The sequence below is a fragment of the Sesamum indicum genome, linkage group LG9, assembly GCF_026168435.1.
Source record: "Sesamum indicum cultivar Baizhima isolate 11 linkage group LG9, ASM2616843v1, whole genome shotgun sequence".
NCBI lineage: Eukaryota > Viridiplantae > Streptophyta > Magnoliopsida > Lamiales > Pedaliaceae > Sesamum > Sesamum indicum.
In genome coordinates, this window is record NC_142665.1 from 22,020,699 (window position 1) to 22,034,185 (window position 13,487).

The 13,487-nt window shown below is 35.6% G+C and overlaps 2 protein-coding genes across 3 annotated transcripts; both read left to right on the top strand.

Annotated features, from left to right (window-relative positions):
- Positions 1–3,274: 3,274 nt before the first annotated feature.
- Positions 3,275–6,551, top strand: LOC105177772 (Phototropic-responsive NPH3 family protein). 2 transcript variants are annotated; one of them, XM_011101020.3, is made up of 5 exons: positions 3,275–3,728; positions 3,821–3,890; positions 4,109–4,711; positions 4,791–5,330; positions 5,701–6,551. In XM_011101020.3, the coding sequence occupies exons 1-5, from the start codon at positions 3,628–3,630 to the stop codon at positions 6,235–6,237; spliced, it is 1,851 nt and encodes a 616-aa protein (XP_011099322.1). In that variant the 5' UTR covers positions 3,275–3,627; the 3' UTR covers positions 6,238–6,551. The 2 variants fall into 2 exon arrangements, with proteins under 2 accessions (XP_011099322.1, XP_088741644.1); XM_088885518.1 differs by having other exon boundaries at positions 3,834–3,890.
- Positions 6,552–8,604: 2,053 nt separating this feature from the next.
- On the top strand, positions 8,605–11,389 carry LOC105177771 (cytochrome P450 81Q32). Its single transcript, XM_011101019.3, has 2 exons — positions 8,605–9,584; positions 10,555–11,389. Exons 1-2 carry the CDS (start codon positions 8,718–8,720, stop codon positions 11,182–11,184), a joined length of 1,497 nt encoding a protein of 498 aa, XP_011099321.1. The 5' UTR covers positions 8,605–8,717; the 3' UTR covers positions 11,185–11,389.
- Positions 11,390–13,487: the final 2,098 nt, after the last annotated feature.

Consider the following 13,487-nt stretch of genomic DNA (forward strand, 5'->3'; position numbering starts at 1 on the left):
AAAAGAAAATTTATAGTATTAGTTTCTCATACTTTTTTTTCCTTTTCACTGAGGATGATTTTGTTAGTTAGTATTTTATTTGAACTAGTAATATTTTGAGTGATAATGAGGAGCAGCTGCTATCTTATTGGACCACAATCATGTTATTTAGCTCAACACAACACCATTCACCCTATTTCTATACCCATTGCCCACTGCTTAGTTTCTTTATCATTGTTTTCTTATAAGCAAAATTGCAGAATTAGTCCCACATTTTAGGACTATTTTAAACTTGATCCTGCAACAATCCTCCAACATCAACTTACCATACATGCTCTTTTCTAAACATAGAAAATAACATAATACTAGCTACTACATTAAATGTCTATCTTGGACGGAACATTTTGTAGATTTTACACATTGTTACAAACGAGACATTCTAACGACGGGTCAATCAAATTTCACATAAAGTACATGAATTTTTGGACTCTTTTATTAACTGCAATGTTAAGACAATTCTAAACACATGATTATATCTTGTTCAATTGGACAACATAAATCCATTACTGTAAAACATGTAAAAATGGGTTTGGCAACAAAGATAAGATGGCCATTTTGATGATATAGATATGCACATTTTTCTGCAGACACAATTGTCGTATTGAGGAATCAAATAAAGCTGTAGGTCATAATGACAGCCTTTCATTCGTTGGTTTCCGTCTTATGTTAGGTGCAGAAATATGATTCCTTTTTACATAATTATATTTACACCCTCTTATTTATTGTAATATTATCTACACTATATAATCTCTAACTTCAGTTATTTCAATCGTATTTATTGGTATTTTTACCTATATTATATCATTAAAAATAAACAAATTTAAATTTTATATACTTTAGTTCCTTATACAATTTATTTTAAAAATTAATACATAAATAAATTAAAGAAATATAATTAAGAAATTAATTCATGTAATCAATTTGGCCTTTGATGTGCTTATTATATATATATATATATATTTTTTGAAATAGTTTATAAAATCTACAGTTTCTGATTCTATTTTTCTATCATAAAATATTATTCTTCTTCTTTTAGAATATTCACTCATGCACTTATTATTAGCATTGTTTTATATCAGTATACTATGGTAAAAATAACAAGTATGTGAAAGTATAATTTCAAAATAATTTTTTTTCACCATTAATCTATATTAAAATAAAATTAATAAGTTGAATTCACTCATTTTGAATTCTTTTTAAAAGAATTCTAATTCAATAAGATTACTAATTTTTATTTATAATTTCATGATATTTACTCTTTCATATATATATATATATGTATATATAGTTTTTAAGTTTATATTAGTATTTTGATGTATTTTCTTATTTTTATTTCTTTTGTGCGCTAGTAAATTAATATTTTTAAAGTGTTTAAAAGTATCTTCTAATAATTAATACCGTAGAAATATTATTTGCTTTTTTATTTTTGTTTAATTGGCTATACTTATCATTGTTCAAGTAGTATAAGGTTTTAGGATTCTTAAATAGTCTTCTTTCAATAGAACTTTTCTTTTGTAAGTAATTTTGTTTTAATATTAAAAGTATTATTTAAATAAAGATATAAATGTCTTTTCACAATGGAATAAATATGAGATATTCACATTTTTATATATAGTATAGATTTTATTCGTATAAACTATCTCTATTTTTTATATAATTATAAAATTCACTCATGACGGTAAAAATTTGATAATATATAGTCTATGTAATTATGCTAATATTTTGGTATGTATACGTGTAAATAATATCGATGTTTTTATAGTCGAATATATAATTATTCAAAAAAAAGTAATTTATATAAACAAATCATAGATTAAGGAACACAAATGTAACTATCCCTTTTTATTACCTCCTAGCGACCAAATTTTACAGCTAAAAAATAAATTAGTGCATTAATTGGTACATGATTTTTTATTAGTGAGTCCAACAAAAAAATTCAAGAAATATTTATGTTTAATATTGACAGAATATATTATATCAACCATAATAATTATATTTTTAGTTTTTCAAAATAACTTTATGCAAAGAATATAATAATTGAAAAATTAAAATAGATAGCAATTAGTGTAAAAGGGTTGATGTATTGAGTGATGGATGAATGAGGTGATGAAATCAATAATACTAGTCCCATTCAAGAAGATGAGTAGGGCAGAGAATGCAGAGTGAGTGGGACCAATGAGGCATTGCTAAGTGTCAAATCCAAAATCCACGGATAAAATTCCCTACAATGATGGACTAATCAACATGGGGTGGGGGCTTCTGCTGCTATCATGATATGACTCATTTTATGGCACAATGGGATTAAGCAGTAAATAATTCAATCTTGGACTAAATTAATTAATTAAAAATAATCAATAGAAGAAAAACTCGTTGAAAATGTATGACAATGTTAACCTTTATCGTTAGTACCAGAATAATAAATAATTAGGTGCAATATATATTATCGGATTTTGAGATTGTAAATTTTGAAATAATTCATTTACATAGTGGAAAAGATGATTGTGATTGCTCAATAATTTAAGACTTTATCTTTTTTTTTCTTTTTCAAGATGATGATAATTTGAGAACAAATATTATCATATAAATACAGGGGAAGAGGGCCATAAGTTCTGTTTCCCTGCTTGCTTTGGGAAACATTGTTTGATAGAGAAATGTAATGTTATTAGAGTTTCCGTTTTCTCTCAATTACACTTGTAATGAATGAGAAAAAAGACAAGTAATTATGAAAATTTAGTGCGCATTCGGATTTATTAGCCCTAACTAACTCCATGGTCCAAACTCGACCTTTTCGTACGTTAATTAAGTTGTGCTAGTACATGACCGTCTAACGTAATATGATGAGCTCATAAATAAAGTCACAACGTCGATAAGGAAAGCGGGCACATAACTGTTCCAAACGACGCGTTTATGTATCAAAGAGATGAGGTTAGGAGTGGGCTTGTGTGGTGACCTAATGCATGTGAACAAAAGTAGAACTCAAGACTAATCCTCTATAACCACCACTTATCACTCTCTTTCTCTCCCTTTTGCTTTTGGCTTTTTATTACATAATTCATGGCCAGCACAATTCATGTGTCTTAACTGATGTATGCTACTGAAGTCCAAATGATTTCCTATTTCAAACATTGATAAAACAAGAAAGGATTGGCACTTTTGTGGATGGTAATCTATCTCACATGGGCAACTTCTTAACTTGGCGCCACTATCTCATCTATGTCTCCCACCACACACTCTAAACCAAATCTCTTTTTGCCCCTCCACATCCCTATTTGCCCTTCATTTCTCCAAATATTTCCAAAATACAACTACCAACTCTCATCATAGTCTTTTTGGATGGAGGGTTATAATGGGAATTCTTGCCAATGGATGATAATGGGATTTAGAATGGAAGTGTTATTACGGAACCTGGAGACTTAGATTGTCATCTAAGAAGGGTTGGTTTTCAGTAGAGAGGAAAAAGGGACATGAACGTCGGCTATTTCTTGGGCATGCTAATTAAAGGGAGAATTTTTATACTAAACTTCACCTCCTGAATTCACTTTTTGAAGGCAATAAATGAGGTTCAGGGCCCTTTAAATAATAATTGAGATGGTGGATCTTGACCTGGAGCAGAAGACACCATCCACTGCTGCGAACATGTCCAAGAAAAAAGAGCTGCTTTCAACTGCCATGAAGAGGACTAGTGAATGGTTTGCTCTTCTTTCTTTCTGAAAATTAGCTGGTTGTGAATTCTTGAAAAAGAATTGCAAGAGTTTGAGCTGTTTCTTGTGGTTTTTAACAGGATCTTTTCCCAGGAAATCCCAAGTGATATAACTGTTAATGCTGGAGGAACTTCCTTCTCTTTGCACAAGGTACAACTTATCTTTTCCTGTCTTAGAATTCAAGAGTTTGCTGCTATGTCTGTTGTTTATTCATTTCATCTTATTGAGATGCTTTGTTAAGTTTATTTTTTCTGTAAGTCTTGTGCTGTTAGAGGGTGAATGAAGAGGATTGATTGAATGAGTGATAACGGGAGTGCAACGACATGCTGAGTAGCTTTCGTAATGTGCTTTTGTAAATTCCTTAACAGTTCCCTTTAGTCTCAAAATGTGGATACATAAGGAAGCTGGTCTCAGAGTCCAGTGATGCTGATCTTTCCGCAATTGAAATCCCTGATGTTCCTGGCGGAGCAGAGGCATTCGAACTCGCAGCAAAGTTTTGCTATGGGATAAACTTTGAGATAAGTACTGAGAACATTGCCAGGCTTCGATGTGTGGCAGAGTATCTTGAGATGACGGAGGACTATGCAGTTGGAAATTTAGTTGGGAGAACTGAGGCGTATCTGAATGAAGTCGCATTAAAGAGTCTTGCTGGGGCGGTTTCCGTTTTGCATTCTTCTGAGAGCTTTCTTCCCACTGCAGAGAAAGTTAAGCTGGTGAGTCGTTGCATTGACACAATAGCATTCGTAATCTGTAAAGATAGCCAATTCGCTGCTGGTGGTGGCCAAAATGACTTGGTTTCCTCCACGATGACAACCTCAAAGCCAATCGTTGATTGGTGGGCTGAAGATCTGTCCATTCTCCGGATTGATCTCTTCCAAAGGGTCCTCATTGCAATGATCGCCAGGGGATTCAAGCAATATGCTCTTGGTCCAATACTCATGCTGTATGCACAGAAATCTCTCCGAGGTTTGGTGAGGTCTTACCCCATCACAAATTTCGATTCTTGATCAAATGAACTACCAGTGTGACATGTTTTGTCTCTCATTTCAGGATGTATTCGGAAAGGGTAGGAAGAAGATTGAGCCAAGACAAGAACATGAGAAACGGGTTGTTTTAGAAACGATAGTTAGTCTTCTGCCAAGAGAGAAGAACACAATGTCAGTTAGCTTCCTGTCGATGCTTCTTAGAGCTGCTATATACCTAGAAACAACCGTTGCTTGCCGGCTTGACTTGGAGAAGAGAATGGCCTCGCAACTTGGGCAGGCTGTGCTGGATGACCTATTAATTCCTTCTTATTCCTTCACCGGGGACACGTTGTTTGATGTAGAGACGGTGCAAAGGATCATAGCGAACTTTTTAGAGTCTGACTTGGAGATAAACAGAGTGGGATATAATGCAGATGAAGATCATATTTCCCCTTCGCCAAGTGACAGAGAAAGAGTTACCAAATTGATGGAGAATTACCTTGCTGAGATTGCTTCCGACCGCAACTTATCGGTTTCAAAGTTCATTAGTCTTGCTGAACTTATCCCTGAACAGTCCAGATTGACAGAAGATGGAATGTATAGGGCCATTGACATTTACTTGAAGGTTTGTGCATTCTCTTGTTACTTGTTCTTTCTGCATATGCACATATTGATCCGTTATTATCCTCTTTAGACCCGTAATACATGTAGTTATGCACATCACAAGCCAGAAAATATACATTAACACAACATTAAAGCACAGAGTTCAGCAATAGCAAACTTTAGTTTAGATTCTTGAAGCGGAAGCTCTTGTCAGGAAACCAGACGAAGTAGGGAAAATTCTTACCCAAATTAGGTTCGTGGAACCAAACCAATCAAAGAGCAAGTTCACGAAAATCAAACTGATAGCTTACAAATTTTGCACAGTCAGTTCCTACATAAATGGCTTTCGCTTTACAGTCTGCTTCATCTGTTTCCTCACATATAATCCACAGGCTCATCCTGCTTTAAGCGACATGGAGAGAAAGAAGGTCTGCAGTGTGATGGACTGTCAAAAGCTGTCTCGGGAAGCCTGTGCCCACGCAGCTCAAAACGACAGGCTTCCAGTTCAAACCGTCGTTCAAGTTCTTTACTACGAGCAGCAGCGCCTGAGGGAAGTCATGGACGGCAACCTGAGCGAAGCCCCTGCTCTTCCAGCGCCGTCCAAGCTGAGTCCCTACTCCATCAACGTTCACCCGGTGAACGACGAGGTCTCAACTCTAAGAAGGGAAAATCAGGACCTGAAACTGGAGCTTGTGAAGATGAAAATGAGACTGAAAGAAATGGAAAAACCTTTATCAGCTTCTAGTACTCCATCTCCCTTAGCGGCTGCCCGGCCGACGTCCCTGGACAAACCTCCATTGCCTAGGAAATCATTCATAAGCTCTGTGGGGAAGAAACTGGGCAGGTTTATCAGGGCAGATGGAATCTCACCTCAAAGTTCCAAAGGTAGAACTAAACCAGCCAAAGATAGGCGGCATTCCATATCCTGATACAGTATTGGTTTGCAAGTGAACTTGTGTTCAAGAACTGAATCAGAAGCTCATGGCTCCTTGTACTGCATTGTTCTGAGGTGGGAAGAAGAGGAGCTGGATTCTGTATTTTGCTGTCTTCTTTTCCCGTCTCTTTGAGGTTTGTATTGTGGTGTATGTGTAAATCATTTATAGTGTGTGTAAATTGTTGCGGATTTGGGTGCTTATTGTTGACGATGAATTGTGAATTCAGATTCAGGGGCTGTATGTAAGTAACTAGTAAAATATACGCGCAATGCATATACTAATGTTTTATAAAATATTAAATTTATAAATATTATTTCACAAATTTAAAAGTATTTTATTGTTGTGATAGAAAATATGGATGAATAAACAATACAAACTGTTTTTATTAATATTTAGTTTTTTAGATTAATATATATTTATTTTTATAGATATTCCTTTTAAGGAGTATAGTTATGAGATAAAATTTTTTATACTTAAATATGTTTAATTTTTCAATATCAAATGTCCAACTTTAGATTTTCTCCTTCATATATTTATGCATACAAGTTCATTACATATACAGATACAAAATATACTACATACATATAACTAGCTAGATGTCCAATATTATAATTCTTTTAATTATTATTGTACTTAAATTACATACATATTATTGTAAAATTTTTTATGTTAAATTATTGTATGCTAATATTGTTTTTTCATATTAAATAAATACAATAGGATTGTGTTTGATTATACCATAAATTAAGTTTTTTTAAAAATAAAAATAGTAATTTAAACAAAAAAGTATCATTTTCCACGTAATAAATTTAAACATTTAACTGTAATATTTATTAAAGTGATTTTTCTTAAAATATTTAATGAATTTTATTATGTGTTTTTTTTGTACATAATCGAGTGAGGAATAAAAAAAAGTTTTAAACAAAATGTATAAAAATAATTTATGCTTTTTATGGTGTAAAATGAATCTTTTAGAGATTAAATATAAGAAGTCGGTTATCAAAAATCCAACTCATTAATTAGACTCATTTCCGTTCCTCCCATTTGCTGTTCGTAATCAAATTTCCCATCATGCATGAAGTTACATCTCAAGGTGAAAGGTAAGTCGGAGCCAACCTCAAAAACCCAGCTCACGATTAGTCCATCACTATTTATGGCCAATTTTGGGCTGGTCGGGCCCTTTAAATGGGTTCTTATTGGGCATATTTTCAAAACTTAGGCCCAATCAATGAACCAGTCCAATTGAGGTCTGAATATTTTTTTTTTAAAAAAAATAAAATTGAGATTTTCTTTTTAACAATTACCTAAATTTATGATTGTATTATAAAATAAATAAATAATAAATTCAATCATATTGAAATTATAGGGACACTCCCTTCCCCTAAAGTTTTGGATAATTACACGGAGATCCCATGTGGTTGGGAAAATTACATTCAATACCTTTGAGGTTTGCTTCTTTCTAACAATAAGTCCATTCATTTGTCAAAATTTACAAAATTATTGATATTGACCAAAAAGTTAACTGCCATCTTGATTACATCATAGCCAACATTACTTTGCCGGATGACTTCGATCTAATTATGAACCTACGTAATAACTTCTAACAATATATTTGACATGAAAAACATTATATTTATCCTTACAACACCATTCATTTAAGGTACGTTTTTGTATCGTAATACCTAGTATATGTCATTCATCTAGATATATATTGTATAAATTTGACACATCAACACTTATCCTAATAACCTAGCACTCTTTTCTAATGAAAATTTACACTAGAACATTCCAATATATCATTCTACTACTGTTGTGTCATTACTGATCAATTTATGTGATGCGTTCAAAAAACGTACGGATCCAATAGATATGGGCTATGCTTAAAGTTTGGGCCAAAGCAAATGCCAATTCTGAAGGGGGACTTGTAAAATAGGCGTTAGCACTCCGACGCCCAAATTAGTATCGAATTTAGGGAAAAAATAATCATAAAAAATAAAATATAATAAGAAATCGTGATAGAGCAAATAATTTCGTGAGAGAAATCGTGCTAAGAGTGCAATTCAAACGCCAAAGCAAAAAGGAAGAGTGGTTTCCCAAATTGTTCTCTCTTGACAAGTATTTGAGTATTAGGAAGATGAAAGAGAGAGCAGGAATGGTGTACAAGAGAGCCGCTTCCATGCGGTGTCTTGCTGCGACTAGTAATAAAGGGGAAGAGAAAATTTTAAAATAATTAAATATAAAGACAAGAATGAGCTTGTCATTGTACTATAGAATCAGACTAGATTTTTTGTTACACATTTACGAGATATATTAGTGTCATATAAATAAATAGTTGACATTAGAGAGTGAGTTAGACATTAGACATTAAAGAGTGAGTTAGACATTAAAAAAAAAATAATAATAATCTGAGTTAGACGGCGAAGCCCTTTATTAATTAGTCGCAGCTGCAGTGAAGAAGAGCAGCAAGACACAGCATGGAAGCGACTCTCTTGTACACCATTCTTGCTCTGTCTTTCATCTTCCTAATCCTCAAATACTTGTCAAGACACAAGTATCACCTGCCCCCCAGCCCAGCCCCACCGCTTCCCCTATTCGGCCACCTCCACCTCTTAAAACATCCTCTCCACCGCACCTTCCGCCGCTTCTCTCAAACACACGGCCCTATTTTCTCACTCAAACTCGGTGTCCGCCGCGTCGTGGTGGTATCATCTCCTAATTTAGTGGAGGAATGCTTCACCATAAACGACGTCATCTTCTCCAACCGGCCGCGGGTCCTGGTGGACAAATACATAGGCTACGACCACACCACCGCAGCCGGCGCCCCGTACGGCCACCAGTGGCGCGGCCTCCGACGGTTAGGGGCTCAGGAGGTGCTCTCCGCCACCCGTCTCAATTCGTTCTCACGTGTCAGACAAGACGAAATGAGGCGAATGATGGGAAACCTAATTGGCGGAAATGAATCTGGGAAGTTGGAATTGAGGCCGAAAGTGTTCGAACTTATATTCAACATAATAATGAGGATGCTAGCGGGGAAACGGTATTGTGGTGAGGAAAAGGAGAATGAACAATTAGGGGAGCAATTCAGGGGGATGGTGAGCGAGGTTTTCGAGCACGCGCAGTCGTCTAATCCAGAGGATTTTCTGCCATTTTTGCTGTGGATTGATTACAGAGGTTTGAAGAAGAAAATGGCTTCTCTTGGCAAAAAACTTGATGATTTTTACCAAGGTTTACTGGAGGAGCACCGCAGAGAGAAGAGGAATACTATTATTGGGCATTTGCTCTCTCTGCAAGAATCAGACCCTGAATTCTACACCAATCAGATCATCAAAGGATTTATGACCGTAAGTTCATGTTATTTCATGCTCAAAGTAATTTGAATCTAGTTTCCTACATATGAAAAGCTAGAGGGAATAACATAACATTCTACTCTTTTCCGACGTGGTCAAGTTTTTGATTAGTGCTCTGTTTTTTTTCGAAAAAAAGAAAGATGCATTTCAGTGAGTTAAGTTTCTGTACATGAAGAGAGCACAAGTCTTTGATATGTTGTGAATCTATCCTGATACATCAAAGTTTTCCAAAAACTGGGGCAGCAATCAGAAAACATATGAGAAAAGAGATTATCAGCAGCATTCTTAGCAATCATATCCGCCACCCTCTTAGCCTCTCTGTAACAAAAACTGGGTTAATTAGTGCTGTGTTGAAATTCTTGGGAAGCCTTAATTGGAAGGACGCACATGGCCTATTTTTTTTTTTTATAGAGATAATTAAAGCGCCACCCCCTACGATCTACTGCAATTATATAGAGATATAATATGATTTGAAAAATTATAAATAGCAATACATTTGTTTTCATCTAACATATAAATATATTAATAAATCAAAATTAACTAAATTTATTTATATTAAAAACTAAATAAATAAAATTTTCATATTTATTCTCGATTGACTTATTGCAAGTTAAATAAATTATTTTCCGACCAATAATATACTTTTCATATGGTCTTTTTTTTTTAACTATATATAATCACATTTGAGTAAATTCGGACGTAGATTAAAATTTTTATTATTTTTTCCTAAAAGGTCAAGTTTTAGTGGCGTTGTGTTGAAATTCAGCAAAAGCCACAATTAGACGGACCCCACATGGCCTTTTTTTTTTTTTTGTAATATCATTGAGAAACCTTTACTTTTAAGTCTTTACTTTTTGTGATAAGCTTTACTTTTAGTCTTTACTTTTTGTGATTAAAACAGTTGCACCATACTCATCAGTTTCCTTTTACTTGCCGTTTCAACTAAACGATTGATCGATTTCAGAACATGATAATTGCGGGCACTGATACATCAACTGTAACCATAGAATGGGCAATGTCCCTTTTGCTCAACCATCCACAAGTACTCCAGAAGGCTAAACTGGAGTTGGATTCACAAGTTGGACATCATCGTTTGGTGGACGAACAAGATTTGCCCAATCTACATTACCTTCGAAACATCATTTTAGAGACGTTCCGTTTGTTCCCAGCCGGACCCTTGGTGGTGCCCCGGGAGTCATCTGCTGACTGTAGAGTCGGGGGATATGACATTCCACGTGGGACCATATTATTGGTTAATGCGTGGGCCATTCACAGGGACCCTGAGGTTTGGTCCGAGCCAATGAGCTTCAAGCCCGAGAGATTTGATGGGAAAGAGGTGGAAACACAGAAGTTGATGCCGTTTGGGATGGGAAGGAGGGCGTGCCCGGGGGCTGGTTTGGGGCAGCGGATGGTGGGGTTGGCTTTGGCTTCGTTGATTCAGTGTTTCGAATGGGAGAGAGTGGGGTTGGAGGAAGTTGATTTAGCTGAAGGAGTTGGGCTAACTATGCCCAAATTTAAGCCGCTGGAGGCTGTGTGTAGACCAAGACAAGTCATGCTTAAGGTTCTTCAGGAATCAACTGACTTTACCCCTTAAGGTTATTGCTTGAACTCAGATACCCTGTCTGAATTCTGGATATCCGCTGCACTATTGTATCCATATATAGAATAGTTTTAAGGACGAAGGAGAGCGATGCTACTATATTTAGTTTGCAAGGATAGACTTGTATGGAAGTATATGTGAGAATAGATGCAACTCAAATATACTTTCTTCATATTATTACACAAATATATTGCATTCAGGGGTTGCTCCAGGTCATAAAGTTAAAACTGGAAACTTATTCTCACACACTCGCATACTATTGGGAGGGCAAGTTCAAGTTAGACGACATAAACCCATGATAGAGCCCAGAGAATTATTTTATCTTGTGTTCTTTTTCCTTCTGATAATAAAAGATATTGCTTAAAAATCGAACACTGGTTTGGACGAGTTTAGAATCCTCGTATATACACCGATACAAAATGAGGTTGTACAAATTGACTTTAAGGGCCCCGTCACATCTCTGTTTCGTTATTTTTATGATAAATTTGGCGATACGTTTATTAAGAAAAATAGAACCGTAACAGTCAAGGGGCGATGGTTCCCCGTCACAAAAGATGTCATGTCTATAGATTTGTATACATTTATAATGCATGAATACTGATACAATACCACACCGTATGGCGACACAGAAAATATAAATAAATTATGACACAACACGGCTATATCATGATCATATTTCAAATTTTTAATAATTTATTCTCAAAATTTTTAGTTGAGATGAGTGAGTTAATTCTTTTTATTTTTTATTAATCAAAATTTTCAAAAAAAATAGCTCAAATTTTTTGAAAATTTATATATATATATATATATATATATAAAAGCACGTCCGACACACCAAAGACACCGTGTCCATTTTTTTTTTTAATTGGGATCGCTTGTCCGACACATGTTCGAGGAGTGCTACTCTGCGACACATATCTAACATTGCATCAAGTAATTTTTTGAAGTGACCGTGTATTATAGGTATACATAATTGAAGAACTGATGGATACTTACACAAAAAAATATTTTTAATTATAAATAAATTTGATGCGTTCAAAAAACGCATGGTCCAATTGATATGAACTATGCTTAAAGCTTGGGTCGAAGCAGATACTGATCTTGAAAAGGGGGGACCTGCAAAAAGGGTGTTAGCACTCCGATACCCAAGTTAGTATCAGATTTAAGTGAAAAATAATTTTAGAAAATAAAATGTAATGAGAAGTCATGATAGAGTAAGCAATTTTGTGAGAGAAATTGTGCTAAGAGTGCAAGCAAGAACAGAGAGCGGTTTTCCAAGTTCGAGAGGGTGTCCCTCTTGGTGTATGGAAGGTGACGTCCCTATTGGATGACTGAAGGCGTCCCTATTGGAGGACTGAAGAAGGCGTCATTGTTGGAGACTGAAAAATGCGTCCCTATTGGAGGACTGAAGAAGACGTCCTTCTTGATAGACGAAAGGTGTTCCTCTTGGTGGACGGAAGATGGCGTCTCTATTTGAGGACTAAAGAAGGCGTCCCTCTTGGTGGACGAAAGGTTGTGTCCCTGTTTGAGGACTAAAGAAGGCGTCCCTCTTGGTAGATGGAAGCTGTCTCTCTTGAGGGATAAAGACAGTTCCAGGCCCCAGCTTCTTGAAGGGGGGCTGCAGATATCTGTGTTGAAGGGTGTTGCCTGTATTTATAGAGAAGGAGTCCCTATTGACAGGAACTTTGGGGTAACCTACCTTTCTGAGAAAGAATACGAAAATTCAGGGATAAAGCAAGATTTTATCTCCTCCTTGACTTGAGCAGCACGTCTTTGGTTGGAGGAGAACTCCTTCTATGCGAGAATTCTTGTTCTGCAAGGAGTCTTTCTAGGTCAAGGAGTCCAGCTTCTCGAGGGCATCTCTCTTCCCCCAAGGCTGGGCTTGAAAGACAGGCCAAGTACCAGGCTTCCTTCTTGTGCTGTTCTTAGTGTATTGTACTTCCCTTTTGGGATGAATCTGATAATTTTTTAGCGGGCCGTCCTCATCATAGATTGGTGGCCTAACTTGGACTTTAGATATTGTCATGGGTCAAATGAGAGGGGATGACTTCAACCTTTTTCATTTGCCAATTTGCTTTCTAGGGGGAACCTGTCAAGACCGTCCGCCAGTCTGTCTTTGGGGGCGCCCATCAAGGACGCTTGCCAGATCGTCTTGGGCCTTTTAAGATGTTACAAGCCTCGTGTTTCTTTCTTCTTTTGGGCCAATCTATTTTTATGCATATCAAAATTATAAATCAAAATTTAAATATATTAAAATTTGAAGAACATAAATTAGAGTTTTATAAAGTATTTGAGGA